The 15,143-nt window shown below is 36.8% G+C and overlaps 1 protein-coding gene across 5 annotated transcripts in view; it reads left to right on the plus strand.

Moving 5' to 3' along the window:
- Positions 1-15,143, plus strand: part of UBR3 (ubiquitin protein ligase E3 component n-recognin 3) — a 118,485-nt gene that overhangs the window by 87,552 nt on the left and 15,790 nt on the right. For all 5 annotated transcript variants that reach the window (XM_042784293.1, XM_042784294.1, XM_042784295.1 and 2 more), the window contains 2 exons: positions 3,157-3,262; positions 11,049-11,149. In XM_042784293.1, coding sequence (XP_042640227.1) covers positions 3,157-3,262; positions 11,049-11,149 — 207 coding nt within the window. The remainder of the gene's footprint in view (positions 1-3,156; positions 3,263-11,048; positions 11,150-15,143) is intronic.

Genomic DNA, 15,143 nt, shown 5'->3' on the forward strand with positions numbered 1-15,143 from the left:
TCGTTCTCATGATTTGTTATCAATAAAACTGTAATTCTCACTTTTTTGTGACTTCATAATTATCATTCTTTAATTTAGTTGCTGCTGTGCTTTCTAAAATTAGTATTTTTCTACTAAATTTTGTTAAGAATCTTATTTTGGAGACTGAGCTACAGCCAGATCCTGTCTTTCCTGCTTACAAAGGTGGGCTGTCCTGGAGAGAATTGGCCATAAAATAACCTGTGAGTGGTGGAGAGGTTTGGGTTGCCTGGTGGGGTTATGGCCTTTTGCATTCTTCACAAGACTAGGCAAGGTTGTTGTTTGTGCACCATTGTCATGCTAATGTTTTGCTGCTACTTGTTTATAAAAAAAAAAAAAAGTATTTTAAAGCTTCTAAGTAGGGTATAAGAAAATGGGAGGATATGAGGATATGACATGTTTTTATGTTTACATTTCAAAATGATGCGTTCACATGAATACACAGGAAAAAAACCTCTTGTATTCATTTGGCTCAAGGCAGATTTCTGCTAGTCCCTCAAGGGGGAGCAATAAGACTGTATGGAACAACAAGCACTTTGTGCAAAAAGAGCTTGCCAGTTCTAGATTTCCATGCTCTGGTGTTTTCCTTGGCTTTCTCCAATAGTCGATGATCATAGTAAATTTGAGGTAAAACAATTGGAGTCACTGTGTTGTAAAACAGAAAAATGTTTGTGAAGAAATAAACGTTTGTATCTTCCTCTGGCTAGTCCTTAGTTTTTGCTAATTGTTAGAAACGTCAGAAATGCAACTGCAGAAGCAGTGAAGAAATCACAATGCCATTTTACTGCCTTGGCAGGTGGGAGGCATTGGGCCGCTTCTGCTGCAGCGTTTCCCGGGGCGGGGGGCAGTGGTTACCCCGAGTCTGGAAACAAGCGTAGCTCTGATGCATTGATTTGGGAATAGCTGAATGTTTTTAAGTCAAATCATAAAAAATATTTCATAAAAGGTCATTGTAACCATATCTTATGACCTCCTTCCTAGTTTTACATTTACGTGCTAAGCATGTTTTCTTGGAAAGGAGCAATAATTGCCCTAGTCACAAACAAAAAACCATTGTCTTACAAGACTACTAAACTGAATTTTTCTGTTCCAATTCAGTCGATGTTAGAATGTATCTTGAGCCCATAAATGTTACGCACTTGGAGATTACGAATAAATTCTCCATTGCTAGAATTTGATCCTTGCCTTTTAATTTCATATCAGTAAAAGTTCAGGAAAATAGCTGTTAAAGGAACAAAGGGTTAATTAATTATGATAAGGATTTTTTTTTTTTTTCAAATTTCCCCATTTCTGTTTGAGGCAAGAAGCAGTTCAGAAAAAAATTACATTCCTTTTAGCAGCAGAGGCACAAGAGGGAAGGAACAGATACCTTCATGGGTTTCATTCCAAATAAAACTATACAGGTTTTTTTTTTTTTTATTATTTTGATGAAATATCAGTATATTTTCATGGTTTTGAAGTTTGTCAGAAAAGCAATGTTTTGTTAGAATCTCTTGCCAGGAGAAAAGATGACTTATTTTGTCCTCATTGACTGTTTTTATTCAGAAAGCAGGTGACAGCAATCAATTCCAATGCCATCTACATCTCCAATTATTTTACAAACCCCGGGAGCTAATTACAACCCTCAGGCTCTGGCAGTCAGCTGACTTCATCATGCGACTTTTTTGGCCATTGCGTACCTCTGAGTAATTGTCTATTTATGGAAAATAAATTAATAGCTGCTATTTCTATTTAAAAAAAGAGGACCTGTGAGTGAGTGTGTAGGTTGATCAAGTGGGTTGTACAGAGAAGGGAGAGAGATTAAGACATTATGAGGCAAAGGGATCAACTGAAAGAATAGAAGAGAGGTGGTGGTGGGGAGAAAATGGCAAGATACTAATGGAAAAAGTTAAAATGAAAGGAAGGAAGGAAGCAGGATCCCAGAAAATTGAACAAAAGAAGCAAACGTGGCAGCAAATAGCAAGATATATTGTGACAGGAGGAAAAAAGTGAGGAAAATCTTGGGAAATGGTATTTTAAAATATGATTTTAATATAAAGCTTTGGAGATAAAAAAGATGCATTTTTCCAAAACTGTAACTGTATTATAAACACAGAAAAAGAAGTGAAGTCTGAGATTCTTGTACATACCTCTCTGAAAATGCTGTCAACATAGATGGTGCCTGCCTTCTTGGCTTGCTTAAGGGGAGAGATTGATTAGATGTTATCTTTATTTGTGTTGATCATATGATTCATAGAGAAATGAAAACTCTGCATTTTAGTATATGATACTGCAGTAATGTTCATGAATAATAAATTAAGCATCATTTATTCAAAGGTTCTAGAATTGTTTTGTGAATCCTGTTTTTGACACAGTGGATGTACAGAAGGTTTTGAATCAATGAATGTCAGCAAACTTTGCCTGTAGGTTATATAGACAAATCTATGCTGTTATGAAGACCGTTGCTACTTGAGTGTCATTGTGGTGTGGTCAGAAGTTTGGGGTTTTTTTCTTCCAAAACTTGCCTACAAAATGACCTTAGGAAGGCAGAAGGAATAATAACATTTTAAGGATGAAGAGCCAAAGTGATCCTGTTATGAGCCAGTACTTCTAGCAACTTCAGGTTAATTTCAAATATGTTGAGCACAGAACTTAACTGTGAGAGAGGGGAATAAAAGCTGTGTGCTAAGTTTATCACTCTCTGTTTAGAAGAGGTGTTTAGGAAATCAAAGCTTCTGTCATAAACTGGAGAGGGAAGTCAAGGGAGCGTGGAACCTTAGTAACATAACAGCATATGAAACAGGATTTTTTTAGAAGACCTATAATTAAGTATGTGGAGCTGGTGTTTTACAAGCACTAAAACAACTGAGATCTGGTTGAAGCTTTCTAAATAGCCTTTCTCTGTTTCAGAATTTAAGGAGAGACAAAAAAAATTTAATTTTTTTTTCATATATATGTTCTTCTATTGAAATCTTAAAAACATCTTTTTGAAAATAAATTTAAATATAGTAATAAAATTATGATTGTTAGAGTACCAGATTATTTGGAATGAGATGATAGACTTTTCAAAATCTTGTAAAATAAATTATGTTAACTTAATGTAAAATACTTCATATTATTGTACGTAATAATAAGCAATCTATCTTATTCACCTTTCAGATCAGCTGTTCCATGTGTTGGCCATGCACATGCGCCTCTACAGTATAGATTCTGCATACAATCCCTGGAGAAAACTAACCCAGCCGATGCAGGATAAAAATTCAGAGCAAGTATTTTAATTTACTAAATATCAGTTTTAACTTGTGAAAGGAACATCTTTACAGAGAGACTTGGGGTAACTTTCTGTCATAATGTAAATTCTCTGTGAGGTTGGCTGATGAACTTAACATCTAAGGATTGGATGTATATATTTGTAAAAATAAATTTTCAATTTTCTTTTACATAAAATTTGACACATTCCAGTTTTGAGTTGAAGTTTAAATGCACCACTTGCCAGCTTAAGCACATGCAGATTTAATGGTATTGGATAAGTGGATAGGTGCACTTCTGTTCTTGGTATGGGTGGTAGACAAAATTTACATCTAGATGAAGTTCATAAATAGTTTATTGAAAGTTGGTCAACGACTAATAGCTGTTACAGAAATAATATAAGTAGACCTAATATATGTGAAAAAATAATTCTATTCAAAGCTGAAAGTTTTCATAAAGCTTTTTATTTTAAACAAGTTATTTACCTGAGTTTTCTTTTAAAACATGAACCTTATATATACAGCTGTACAAGGATTAAGAAGGCAATAAATAGAGCCATGTATCTGTGTTCTGCAAAGACTCATCTCCCTACTTGACATAAGACCCCTCACTTTTCAGATTCTACCTTGATGGTGAGAAGAAAGGGTTTCTTGCCTAAAACCAGATGATTATTTTTCTTCATAAGAGGAAAACAGTATGTTTTTTTTCTCTTGCACCTTGAGCATCTTCTTCATAGCTCCATCTTCTTTGTAGCTTGCAATAATGTTGGAAAGGCTGTCTTTTTAGTGCCTATCCAGCTGTGTATTTGTCAGTGTGTTTCTAGGAGCCTGAAGTAGAAAGCATCATGGGATTTCAAAAATTAATCTAGAATAGTGATGCCACAATCCTAATCGGCAAATTAGGAACAATTACATTTGTGCTTGCTTCTGGTTTGAGATTTTACTGTGTGTCCTCTTGGACCCAAGTCTTTTTTTGCAATCAACATGAGGTTATTGCAGTTTCTAAAGATCAGTTTCTAAACCATTAGCAGAACAGAGCATCAAGAGTTTTGTAACATGAAAACCTCTGTTATTCACCATGCATTCAAATCTCTCTGAGATTAGGTTTTCGTGTTATTCTGTCCTGACCTAGATTAAGCAATGAAACGAGGTTAATAAATTTGGTGAATGGTTGACTGAGTTATACCAGGCAAAATTAAGATCACGTTGATAGGCTGCTGACAGTGAGAACTGAGGCTGTGGGACTGATCATGCACTTCTCATTTTGGTATCTGAAGAGTTTGCTGGCTTTGGGAACAGCTGTTAACAGAGGGGCTGCTTTTTCTGCACATGCAACTTCTTTTTGCCCTTGGAGACTTGATAGAATTCATCATGCACTGGTCACATCAAAGGTACATTGTTGCAAGTTAGATTTCATGAGGCAATATTCTGAATCACTTCTAAATGAATGGTACTGTAGACCATAATGGCTTGCTTTGCAGGAGATATTACATGTTGTGAATGCAATTGAGCAGTTCTCTTCTGCACTGGTCTTCAAGGTTTCTTGGTAGACTTGCTGATGTTGGTTTGGCACTGAGTCCTAAATGATTTAGGAAGCTGTAACTGAAGAGATGATCCATTTTGCCATGAAATAGTTTACTGTTGAGATACACAGATGCAATCAAGCTAGAATTTTTTGCTCACTTCTTGGAATGTTTTTCCTACCTTGGTCAACCTTAGTCTACCAAGTGACCCTGGAAAGCTGCGGAGGAGGCAACCTGGGGACGTGTTTTTAATGTATAAATTGGACTATGAGATGGATATCCGTAACTACATTTTAAAAATTTGAAGTAGTAGTTTCACCTGAAGATGGCATTTATATGATTGGTGTGTATGATCTAATTGCACACTTGGACTCACACAGCCTTTTGAGAAATCCAGAATAGCAAATTTTTTCAGGCACAAGGAGTGCTCAGAGCAATTAGGTGTTACACTGCTGTAAACTGAAGAAGACTGAGAGGGTGGTGGAGAAATACCAGGGCAGATTTCAGATGTGGAGGCCACTGCTGTTTTGAAGCCAAGCAAGTAATCTGAATCAACAGCCTGACCAGTGCATGAGACTAAGTAAAGACTTGTAGAAAAAAAAAAAAATGGTCAATGAGAGGAAAAGATCCATGTTATCTGAATATATTACTGTGATTCCAAACAATTTAACATCAGGAATGTCACAGGAGCAAAATAACTTTAAACCAATGCGCTATATTTTTCTATATAATTTTAACTTTAAATTATTAATTCAGTTAAAAGCATGTTTCCAGAGAAGTTAGTTGCATCTTTATTTATTTTAAAAGGTAAATTTCAAAACTAGAAAATAAAATCATCTGAGGGATATAAGTGCCATTACATTATCTTTTTGCCCTTCCTTATTTAATTGTAGTTACTTCATTTAAATAGATAAATAATTACCATTAAAAATACCTAGGTATAGAGCTCATATTTTTTAGCTTGGTTTTCCACAACCCAGCTATCATTATTCATGAATCATGCCTTAGATTTCATGTGTCTGGGACAACTAATCAAAGTAATTTATGAAGACTCTCACAGAATTGCTCTACTATACTTCCCAAAGCCCCTGGTTTTGCCCAGTGTCATCTACAACTGTACCTAGTTCTCTCCATGATTGAAAATGGCAGCTGAGAGGAAAAATAGGAAGGAGCTCATGCAGTCACACCAAGGTAAAGTAAAAATAAGGAAATTTTTAACAAGAAGTTACCCTATCAAAAAAGGCCTAAATAATGTAAACTGCTTGAAGGAAGAGGGAGGAAAAAAGATTAAGCTAAGTCTGATGAACTGTGAATGGTATAGTGGATTCTTTCTCTTATGCAGTTCATGTTGTCAAATTCAATATAAGCTTTGTCCCACAGGCTGTGCTTAAGCAAATTGTTCTACTAGGGGCATATCTGGTTACAGTGGTGATCAAATAAACAATTACTGTGGTGTAAGTGGGGAATAATAGCTTCTGGCAGGGGGCAGAGAAGGAGCAGCTGGAGGCAGTAATTGCTAAACCCAGATGTGAATTTAATGGACTAGTCCAATTAGCCAGAATTTCAGGAGTGGCAAACCTGAAAAAAAAGGATATACATTTTTTAAAATTTACACCTCTACAAAGGCTGAAATTTTTGTTTCTTTTGACAGTCAAAATGTGTTGGCAACGAATGATTTGGTAAAGCATGAAAGATCTTTGCACTAGAAGCACTTGCAGGGGGGAACTGCATGATAAACTGAAATGCTGAAATATACTGGGTTATTTTTTACTACGTTGTTTTGCTGTTGGTTTGTTCTAAGCTAGATTGATTCAGTGATTGTTTATAGTGTCATACTGGGGCAACAAACTGCAGCACACGGATGGGAATGAGCAACTGTGCATGGGAACCTCTTAAGTCACATCTCCATCACAGAAACTGTTGTGAAATGGGAAAAATAAAACATTTCTTGTGAAGGTAGTCTATGGCAGACAGAGTAGGATGATGGGACAATGGGGTTTAGTTAAGGTTTGTGCAAGAAGTGGTTTATACATACACATGCTGCAACAGGACCTATGTGATCTATTTAATAAACACACAAATCCTGCCTGAAACACCAGTGTCCCAGGGCCCGTGTTATGATACAGAGGCTTCGAAGTAATGCCAGCTTCGGGAGGGCTTGCTATTCGTTCTTCCTTCCTTCCCCTGTGCCATCTTCTTCACCTGTGCTGATGTGACTTGAGCAATCTGCATCATGAACAAAGTCAACGAACTAATCCACGTTTTTAAAAAGGTTAATTTGAGTAAGTTTGGGAACAGGTGACAAGGGAGTGCTGGGGGCACAGTGGTGAAAGAGAGAATGGGAGATGCCTAATGTTAGTACTGTCAGTAAAATCCTGTGTTGTATAATGAGAAAAACTGACCTGCTGTAAAATCTGCTGTGACATAATGAAGAGCAAATCTGAAATTGTAATTATATCCTGGAGTGTAGTCAGAATAAATAGTTGAGTTCTACTTTTCTATCATGATGGTCGGAAGCTGTGTATTACTGGGACCTTTATGTAGGCCAGGATTTGTGGGCTGTATCTTTCATCCTGCAAATAGTGAAGAGAAAATATAATTTGACCTAGTTGATTAAGCCTTTCTTTAGTTGTGTCCGTATCCCTGTGTCTCTGGTTTTCTGTATCTGACAGTTTGAAGGGGTGTGACGCTCAAAATTTCCACTTTATTTATTGAATTTCTAACTTTATAATCAGTTGGAGTTAGCATCAAACAAAAATTGTAAGTGTCTCTAGCTGAGAAAAGAGAGGAAAGAGAGCATATATGTAAGGAAGGGCCATAAGCAAACGCTGCTCATTTCAAAACAGAACACAATTTTCTGTTCCTCTGTGTCCGTTCCCAAATAAGTGATTTCTGTGTAAGGTCTCTCAGGATGAGGATGCAGAATACAGAGGCAGAGTTGTTCAGCTGTCAGCTGGTGCACAGCTCTGGTATTGGCTCAGAGAGGTGCAGCCCAGTTACCCTGGACTGGAGGAGAGGTCAGTTCCATGGAGAAAGTGGAGCAATACTTTTTTCATTTTAGTACATGTTTGTATTGCACTGTGCAGTTTATTTCCACCTCTCCCCCCACCCATTATTTTAATGCACACAATGTACAACTATAATTTGAATCATTTTATATTGCTTTGGTCCTTTCTGAAATTGTACTTGCTTTCATTTTATGCAGTGCTTCTGTGGCACAATTTTTTTGCAAAGTCAGATTTATCAAGCTTTCACATATGTATTGGGGATTAACAGGATGGGCAATTTCCATAAAGCACACTTATAAACACATTTTATAAATTCAGTTTCAATGTCATAATGAAAAAATTTCTTAGGCTCTTAACAAATGACAGAGGAGTTTTTAAGTGCTTCATATGCTGCAGTGCTTGACGTAAATGGAAGCAGCTTATCTAAAACCCTGACATTTAACATTGCTTTACTTCTCCAATTCACATGAAAAGAATAAATTAGACAAAGAATTAAGTTGGGCCTGCAGGTGAAAATGAGTTCATTTATTTGTGATGTTGCCAGTCAATCATGGTATTCTGTATATATAAGAACATTTCCTAATTTTGTCAGAACTAGTATTTGATGAATTGTTACATGACTGTTAAATGATATTGATGTTGATACCCCTGTTGGAAGGAGGTGTTCAACTATATGTGAACAGAGAGAATTGATCTTTTTTTTTGTCTTAATGTTATCCCAAATATTTTTTTTCCTCATATTTATATAAAAATTAATAATTAAAGGTGAAAAGTAATTTAAGAGATCTCCATGGCTCTAAAGTAATTACATAATGAGGGTTATTTTAAAACTTAGTGTCATAAGTCATAAAATAAAACTGACCATAGATAAAAGTAGAATCAGAGAGACTTAGTGATACTAGCATCTTCATCGCCTGTATAATTTTGAAAATGAGAGTTGGTAGTGTGGCAGAATATTTTGCCCCCTTCATTTTCTTTAGAATTCAATATACTGATTTTTAGAATATCTGGGTTTTGTTTAGGATGCCCCCATATAGAAATATGTATATATTCTACATATATATATATGTTATAGTGTTTTAAAACAATCGCTCTATGAAATGATTGATTATGGCAGAAAGCTTTATGGATACTGTTTATTCTGTAGCTGTTTGGGTTCATTAATTCAAAAGGATCAGTTAGACCGTGTTTTCTGTGACTTCATTTTGTATGTCCAGTCAACCAATCCATTTGTGCTGTTCTCACAATTGAGAGCATGGCATAAAATGACCACAAACTTTAGTCATTTAGTAAAATTATTGCTTTGCAATGTGCCTTACTGAGCTGGGGAAAAGGGGAAGGAAAGTAGTTAGAAAACGTGTAGTTGGATAACACTTAATGTGACCATAAGTGTTCTTTTAATCCTCATTTTATGTGACTGCTTCTGCATGTTAAAATTCATATCACAGATGACTCCTAGCAATGCCTTTTGTAGACAGAAGTCTGAGTTTTCATAAAATCAGTAACTGTATAGGGGTCTCCTTCCAAAAGCAGCATCATGTTTCTATGCCTTGGAGATGATGAACTGGTTGGATCCCCAATGCTATTAGAAGGCACTAAGGATCTTACGCAAGCATCCACATCCCACAACATTTTCCAGTACCTGGTCTGCAAGAGCTGTTTGTCTGCTGTTTGTGTGATAGATGGCACCAAGGGGAGTTGGTGCCTTCATAAAGAGAGGCATCAGCTAAGATAATGGAATAGCCAGTGCTGGCGGAGTTGGATCAGAGGAAGAATTTGGTGCTCTTGGAAGAAAGACAGTAATTGGATCCAGGAGTGGTTCACCAGTTGTGTTCTGAAAGGGCAGAGCTGAGACAGAAGAGGGCTTAAATGTCTTGTATGTTTCTTTCCTCAATTTGATTCTGTTTGTACAGAAACTTGGGCACTTTCTACAGGGCTTAAGAAAGCCTCACTGGGAAGCTCTACAGTCCACAATGTCTTGCAGAACAACCGACAAGAGGAGAGTGAGGCTGTGCTATGTATATTTTCAATGCAGCTATCTAGCTCTTCATCAGTTGTGGTTTACCTGCAGGACAGTTAAGATTGCTGGAATAAAGCATGATGCTAACCTTGAAACTGTAGCAGGTGGATGTATTTTGATTTCCTGACATTCTCAGGTGGTTTTTGTGGAGGGCCCAGTGAAGTGCCACATGGCATAGAGGCCTGTAGCTGCCCTAAGTAAGGGAGGCTCCTACCAGGAGAGGGAGAATTGTTTTTCCTACAGTTTCTGACCAGTGAGAAGGATTACAGAAGAGGGGAAAAAAAAGATTAAAAAGGCTAAGGAGCGATAGAAAATGCCCTTCTAGAAGGGCAGCATTTCAATCACAGAATAATTGCAAGGAACTTGGTAGCGTGTGATGCCTTCCTTTGGAACATTTGCATCTGTTTGTAAGAGGCTGTCGCAGACTCTTTTCCATGGGAGACTGAGGGTCAGTTATACTAGGGCCTCAAGATATAGCTCCTGTAGGAGTTGTACAGATGAATATCTCAAGCAGACATCTCTTCCTCAGTTTACTCCATTGGCATTCAGCAGCCCGCCAGCTAGCACCACCCCTGTTTGGGAGCAGGAATAAGAACCCAAATACTTTCTTCTGTGTCTGTTGAAGGGAAAAGGTGATGATGCAGGATGCATATTACATTATACCAGTGCTCCTGTGAGATCTTCTTCACACTCTGTATCAATTAGAGAGGAGAATGATTTATTTGTTTTCACCATTCTGACTCGGCTGCTGAACCTGCAGCATATTGTCGGTTGGAATATTGTTGGATATTGCTACACAGAGCTAGAAAAATACTACCTTGTATCTGCAAACATTTTCTGCTTTTAAGACTATAAGGTGATGTTATGTCATTCAGTGAATCTGGATAGTTCAAACCAATTAAATTATGTTACTATGCAGTATATTTTCTTACTTTGGAACATAAATTCTAAAAGTGAAATACTGAATGTTCCTTGAGTCTGTGCATAGAAATAACTAGTTCAAGCAGTTTTGAAAAGTTTTAAAATACTTTGACAAGAAGCGGATACCCAAATGGTAACTTCCTCATGAGTTATTACAATACATTAGTAACATTAAGTGCTTTTAAAATTGAGATCAGTTAACGACTTGTCAAGTATTTGGATTCTGTACGCTTGATAGCAAATGTAATACTATTTAAAATAAAATGCAAAATAAAATATGAACATGGGGTTTATAGTATCAGAAGTGTTTTTCTTTGGGTTTTCTTTCCAGGCTGGTAAGTGAAGAGCTGCCAGAAGTTCCTGTGCTTTACAGAGATGTCTCATCCCTTTTGCTTATCCAGATTTTAACCATGCCACAACCATTGCACAAAGGTATGTTACAAAAATATTTATATTTAGATGATTATGTATATAAGGCTGCATTCATGGTGATTTCCAGGATGGTAAATCATAGCTGGTCTACTGTGTATTCTAAAATAATGTTTCTGCCTTATCTACAGAAGGTGGCATTGAACAGAAATTTTTTTTTGTGGGTTGACAGGCTTATCTGTGTCCCCTGTCTTCTCATCTTATCAGTCAGCCTATTCAGTAAAGATACAAAAGCCAAGCAAAAACTATTAAGTACTTTTACTGAAGGAAAAATGTCCTTTGTTTGACCTTCATCTCTTTGCTTAGAAGGGCAGCTCAATACTCCAAGTTGAACTGAGTGCCTAAGGGTGAAAGATTGTAATTTAGTTTGGATTTCAGAGTTTGAATTGCAGCAATCTTACTTAATAGGAGGACATATATGATGTTTGTAATTGTTGTAATGCAGCAACTTCAATGGAGACAGCATATAGTATAATTTGGAATAAATATTAAATAGATATTTAAGAACTAGATTTTTCATTACTAAAATCAAAACTGTTTTAAAACCTAAATTTCTTTTCTTTTGATATAAAAGGAACAGCTGAACCTGGTCCATCTTGCTATAGACAGTGTATACTCCACCAGAGTTCAGACCCTCTGGTCTCTGGCTTGATTATTTATAGCTGTACCTTTATTTTAAAACAAGAACAAGCAAGTATCTTTTTACTACTTCAGTGACAGTGAACAGAGTGTCTGCTTTGGGGTCTATGTGGCAATTCTAAGTTTTGGTAATTTGTGACTAGGCAAATACCAGGACTGTTCTGTTCTTGATGCATTCACCTAACTTATAAAGTAAAGTAGAAACTCTGTTTCCCCTTAAGATTGTTCAGTCCTCACTTCTGAATGTTCAAATTTGGTTCGCATGACTCTGTGTATCTCTTAATTGTGGCTTGCATTTTTTCGATTCAATGTATATGTTGTAGTTAAGTATGTCCAACAACTAGAATATGAAAAAATCTGAAAATACCAGCAGAATAAAATATTTCTGAATAGGAAACCTATTGTCAAAAATAGACTTTTTTTTTTTCTTTTTACTACAGTTTAACTTAAATTAACTTTTATTGGAAGGACTTCATAAAAGAAGTAAACAAAAGCTTAAAACTAACATCTTCTGAAATACAGGAAGGGGAGTGGGGAAGACAAAGTACAAACAGTGGTCTTTTTTTAGTTTATATTCAAGCTTTGAAAAACACCATTTATGGAAGTATACCATATCCTAGGAAAGACAACATTCAATTAATAGGAAGGCCGCCTGTGGAGAATTCTGTAAAATACCACATATCAGCAGCATGTTTTGCCTTTGCTCTTAGGTTTAGTGTATGTTGCAGTTGAAAGGGAAATGGAAAGTGGGAGGAAGATGAGTGTAACCGCTTCAAATCTACAAAGCATTAAATTGGAAGTAAATTTCCATTTATCTTTTTAATTTATGTTTCATCAAAATGGCTAGACAGAATAAAAAGAAAGTCTTTCATTATTTCTTTGTCCTGAGGTGTAGAACACAGTTCAGAAAAATCAGTAATAACAAATTTGTTTAGAACTTTTGTGATGGGTATGTAGGTCACAGGGTTGAATTCAATATCATTAATTCTTGGTGGAGACTGAGTCATGAAAAGGTAAAATGGCTTGTGCAGGGTCACGTGGCAGGTCGGTGATACAGGTGAACAAAGTCTACATTTGACCTTTCTGCTTTCTGAACTTTCTGTGCTGCTTTGGTGCTACTGTGGGGTGTGGGAGCTGTGGACTTGGCTGGACATTGGTATGCAGACAGAAGGTTGGTACCTGTGTGCACTGACAGTATTTTCAGTATATTCCTTTGACAGTAGACTTAACTACATTGCAGAAGACGTGGTGTTGCAGTCTGGTGCAGAATGCCATGGTAATGGTGTTAGAACACTATAATGAAGGAGCAATATGTAGGGTTTAGAATCCATGATTGATTCTCTTCCTCTTTTAGTATGGACAGTCTCCTGTAATGGTGCGGGTTTTGCAGTATCATTTATTAGGTACGTTGATGTATTCAGAGAAACCATATTTGTATCCTTACGGGAAACTAAAACTGTTCATCAAGTATTAAATCTTCTTCATGTTCATACTCAAAATCCTTTCTGTTTACCCACTGTTTTTTAAAAACACTGAGTGCTCTGTAAGGAGGACCCAAACTTAATTTCTTGCCCTTCAGATATAGCACTGGGAATCCCATTAACTACCCTATTATCTGTTGGATGGGTGTTGGTATCTTTTTTTCAATCCAACATTGATTAAAGCAATAAAAGTGCCATTACTGTTCAGCCTCTTCATTCAGAGAAGAAAATTGATCTGAACACATCACAAAGAACAAACACTACAAATTAAATCTTTTTTTTTTTTTCTTTTTTTTTCCCGATACAGGAGAAACTTTGTGGTGGAGGTCAGAGCATTTACAAGCACTTAACAATTTACAAAGGGAATGAGGAAGATAGTGTGTGTATACTCTTGTGTAGTGTAACCAGGAAAATAAACACTATGTTCAAGATACTAAAACCATTTATGAATATTTTGTTGTTGTTGTTTGACACTACAACATGAGCAGAGCTTTTATAGGATTCATATGCTCAGCATTTTTAAATTGTGCAAGACTAAATACTTAATAATCCACAAAGGTGTTTCTGGTTTAATTCTGTGGCAGTTGTGCAGAGGATGGACAGTGTTCATGGTGTCATGAATTATGATTCTGTAGAAAATGAGAATTTTGTTTCTAGAACCTTTAGCTCCTTTCTTACAGAAATAGAAAATGGTGTTGCCTATGAAGAAAGGTAGCACAGAAATGGAGTCAGTGGCTGGGTGGTTAACAAATCTGTTCTTGTAAATTGACTTGAACACCCTCCACCACCCCTTTCTGCAACACAATTTATGTATGGTGAACAAGTAATTTATTTAAAATTAGACAGTGTTCTTTCTTACCTCAAATTTCAGTTTCTGCTTTGCTTTGCACGTAAAAAATACCATAGTGTTGCAAAGTATTTAAAAACTGGGGTTCTGGGTGAACCCGAGGCTAAGTAGGTGCATAGAATTTGGTGGCCAGCTGGCCAGCAGTGGCCTGGCGCTGTGCTTGGTGCCACACGGGCCAGCAGGGCCGTGCAGCAGCACGGGTGCTTGCCAGCACGCTGTTAGGCAGCCCGGCGCGGCTCCAGCACAGGCCACCCTGCTGCTCTGAGGACATCCATGGTTTGGGAGTGGTGGATGTGCTCCAACTTGAAGGCTGGTTTTGAGAGTTTAGCCCAACCTCTGTGGACTGTGGGAAAGGTTTTCCTCTCTGGTGTGTAACACCTAAATTCAGCCCCTTTTTTTGCAATTTTGATAATGCCCAGGTGCTGAAGAACCTGACCTGGATGTTCTGACACACTCTTTTTCTATAAAGTTTCAATGACAAGCAACAAAAATACAGCAAGCAGCACTTAGGCGAGCACTAACTAGCACTTTTCTTTAATGATTGGATAAGGATCTTGACTAAATATAGAATGAATGTAATCAACTTGAATGGCATCCAATTTCAATGTGGAAGCTGAAATATCTGTATCCTGAAACTTTCAATATACCTTTCATGGATTATGTGAAGTTCAGTGCTGTCTCTCTTTGTTCTGAAGTTATTTTTTCAAATAACTGTTCAAGCTTTAGGTCAAGAAGAATATTTTCAAAGGTTATTTATATAAAAATGCCCTTCCAAACCCAATAAAAAAAGTCCGAGGTCCTTAATTTTGCATTTGGTTTGTTTTGTGGATTCTTTCTGCAGCTATTGCTGGCCAGCGTATGTCATCTAATTTGATACTGAAATTGAAAGATGCATAGTTAGTGGTGCACTTACTCATCTGCACATTTTTTGCACTAATGTTAAAATTAGAGTTCTAGAAGTATTTCCTGTATAAGCTTTATTTTTAAGGGCATTTGTTTAATATATACAGTGGGAGGGGTGCCATGAAGT

The sequence above is a fragment of the Tyto alba genome, unplaced genomic scaffold, assembly GCF_018691265.1.
Source record: "Tyto alba isolate M040663 unplaced genomic scaffold, T.alba_DEE_v4.0 Super-Scaffold_7, whole genome shotgun sequence".
NCBI lineage: Eukaryota > Metazoa > Chordata > Aves > Strigiformes > Tytonidae > Tyto > Tyto alba.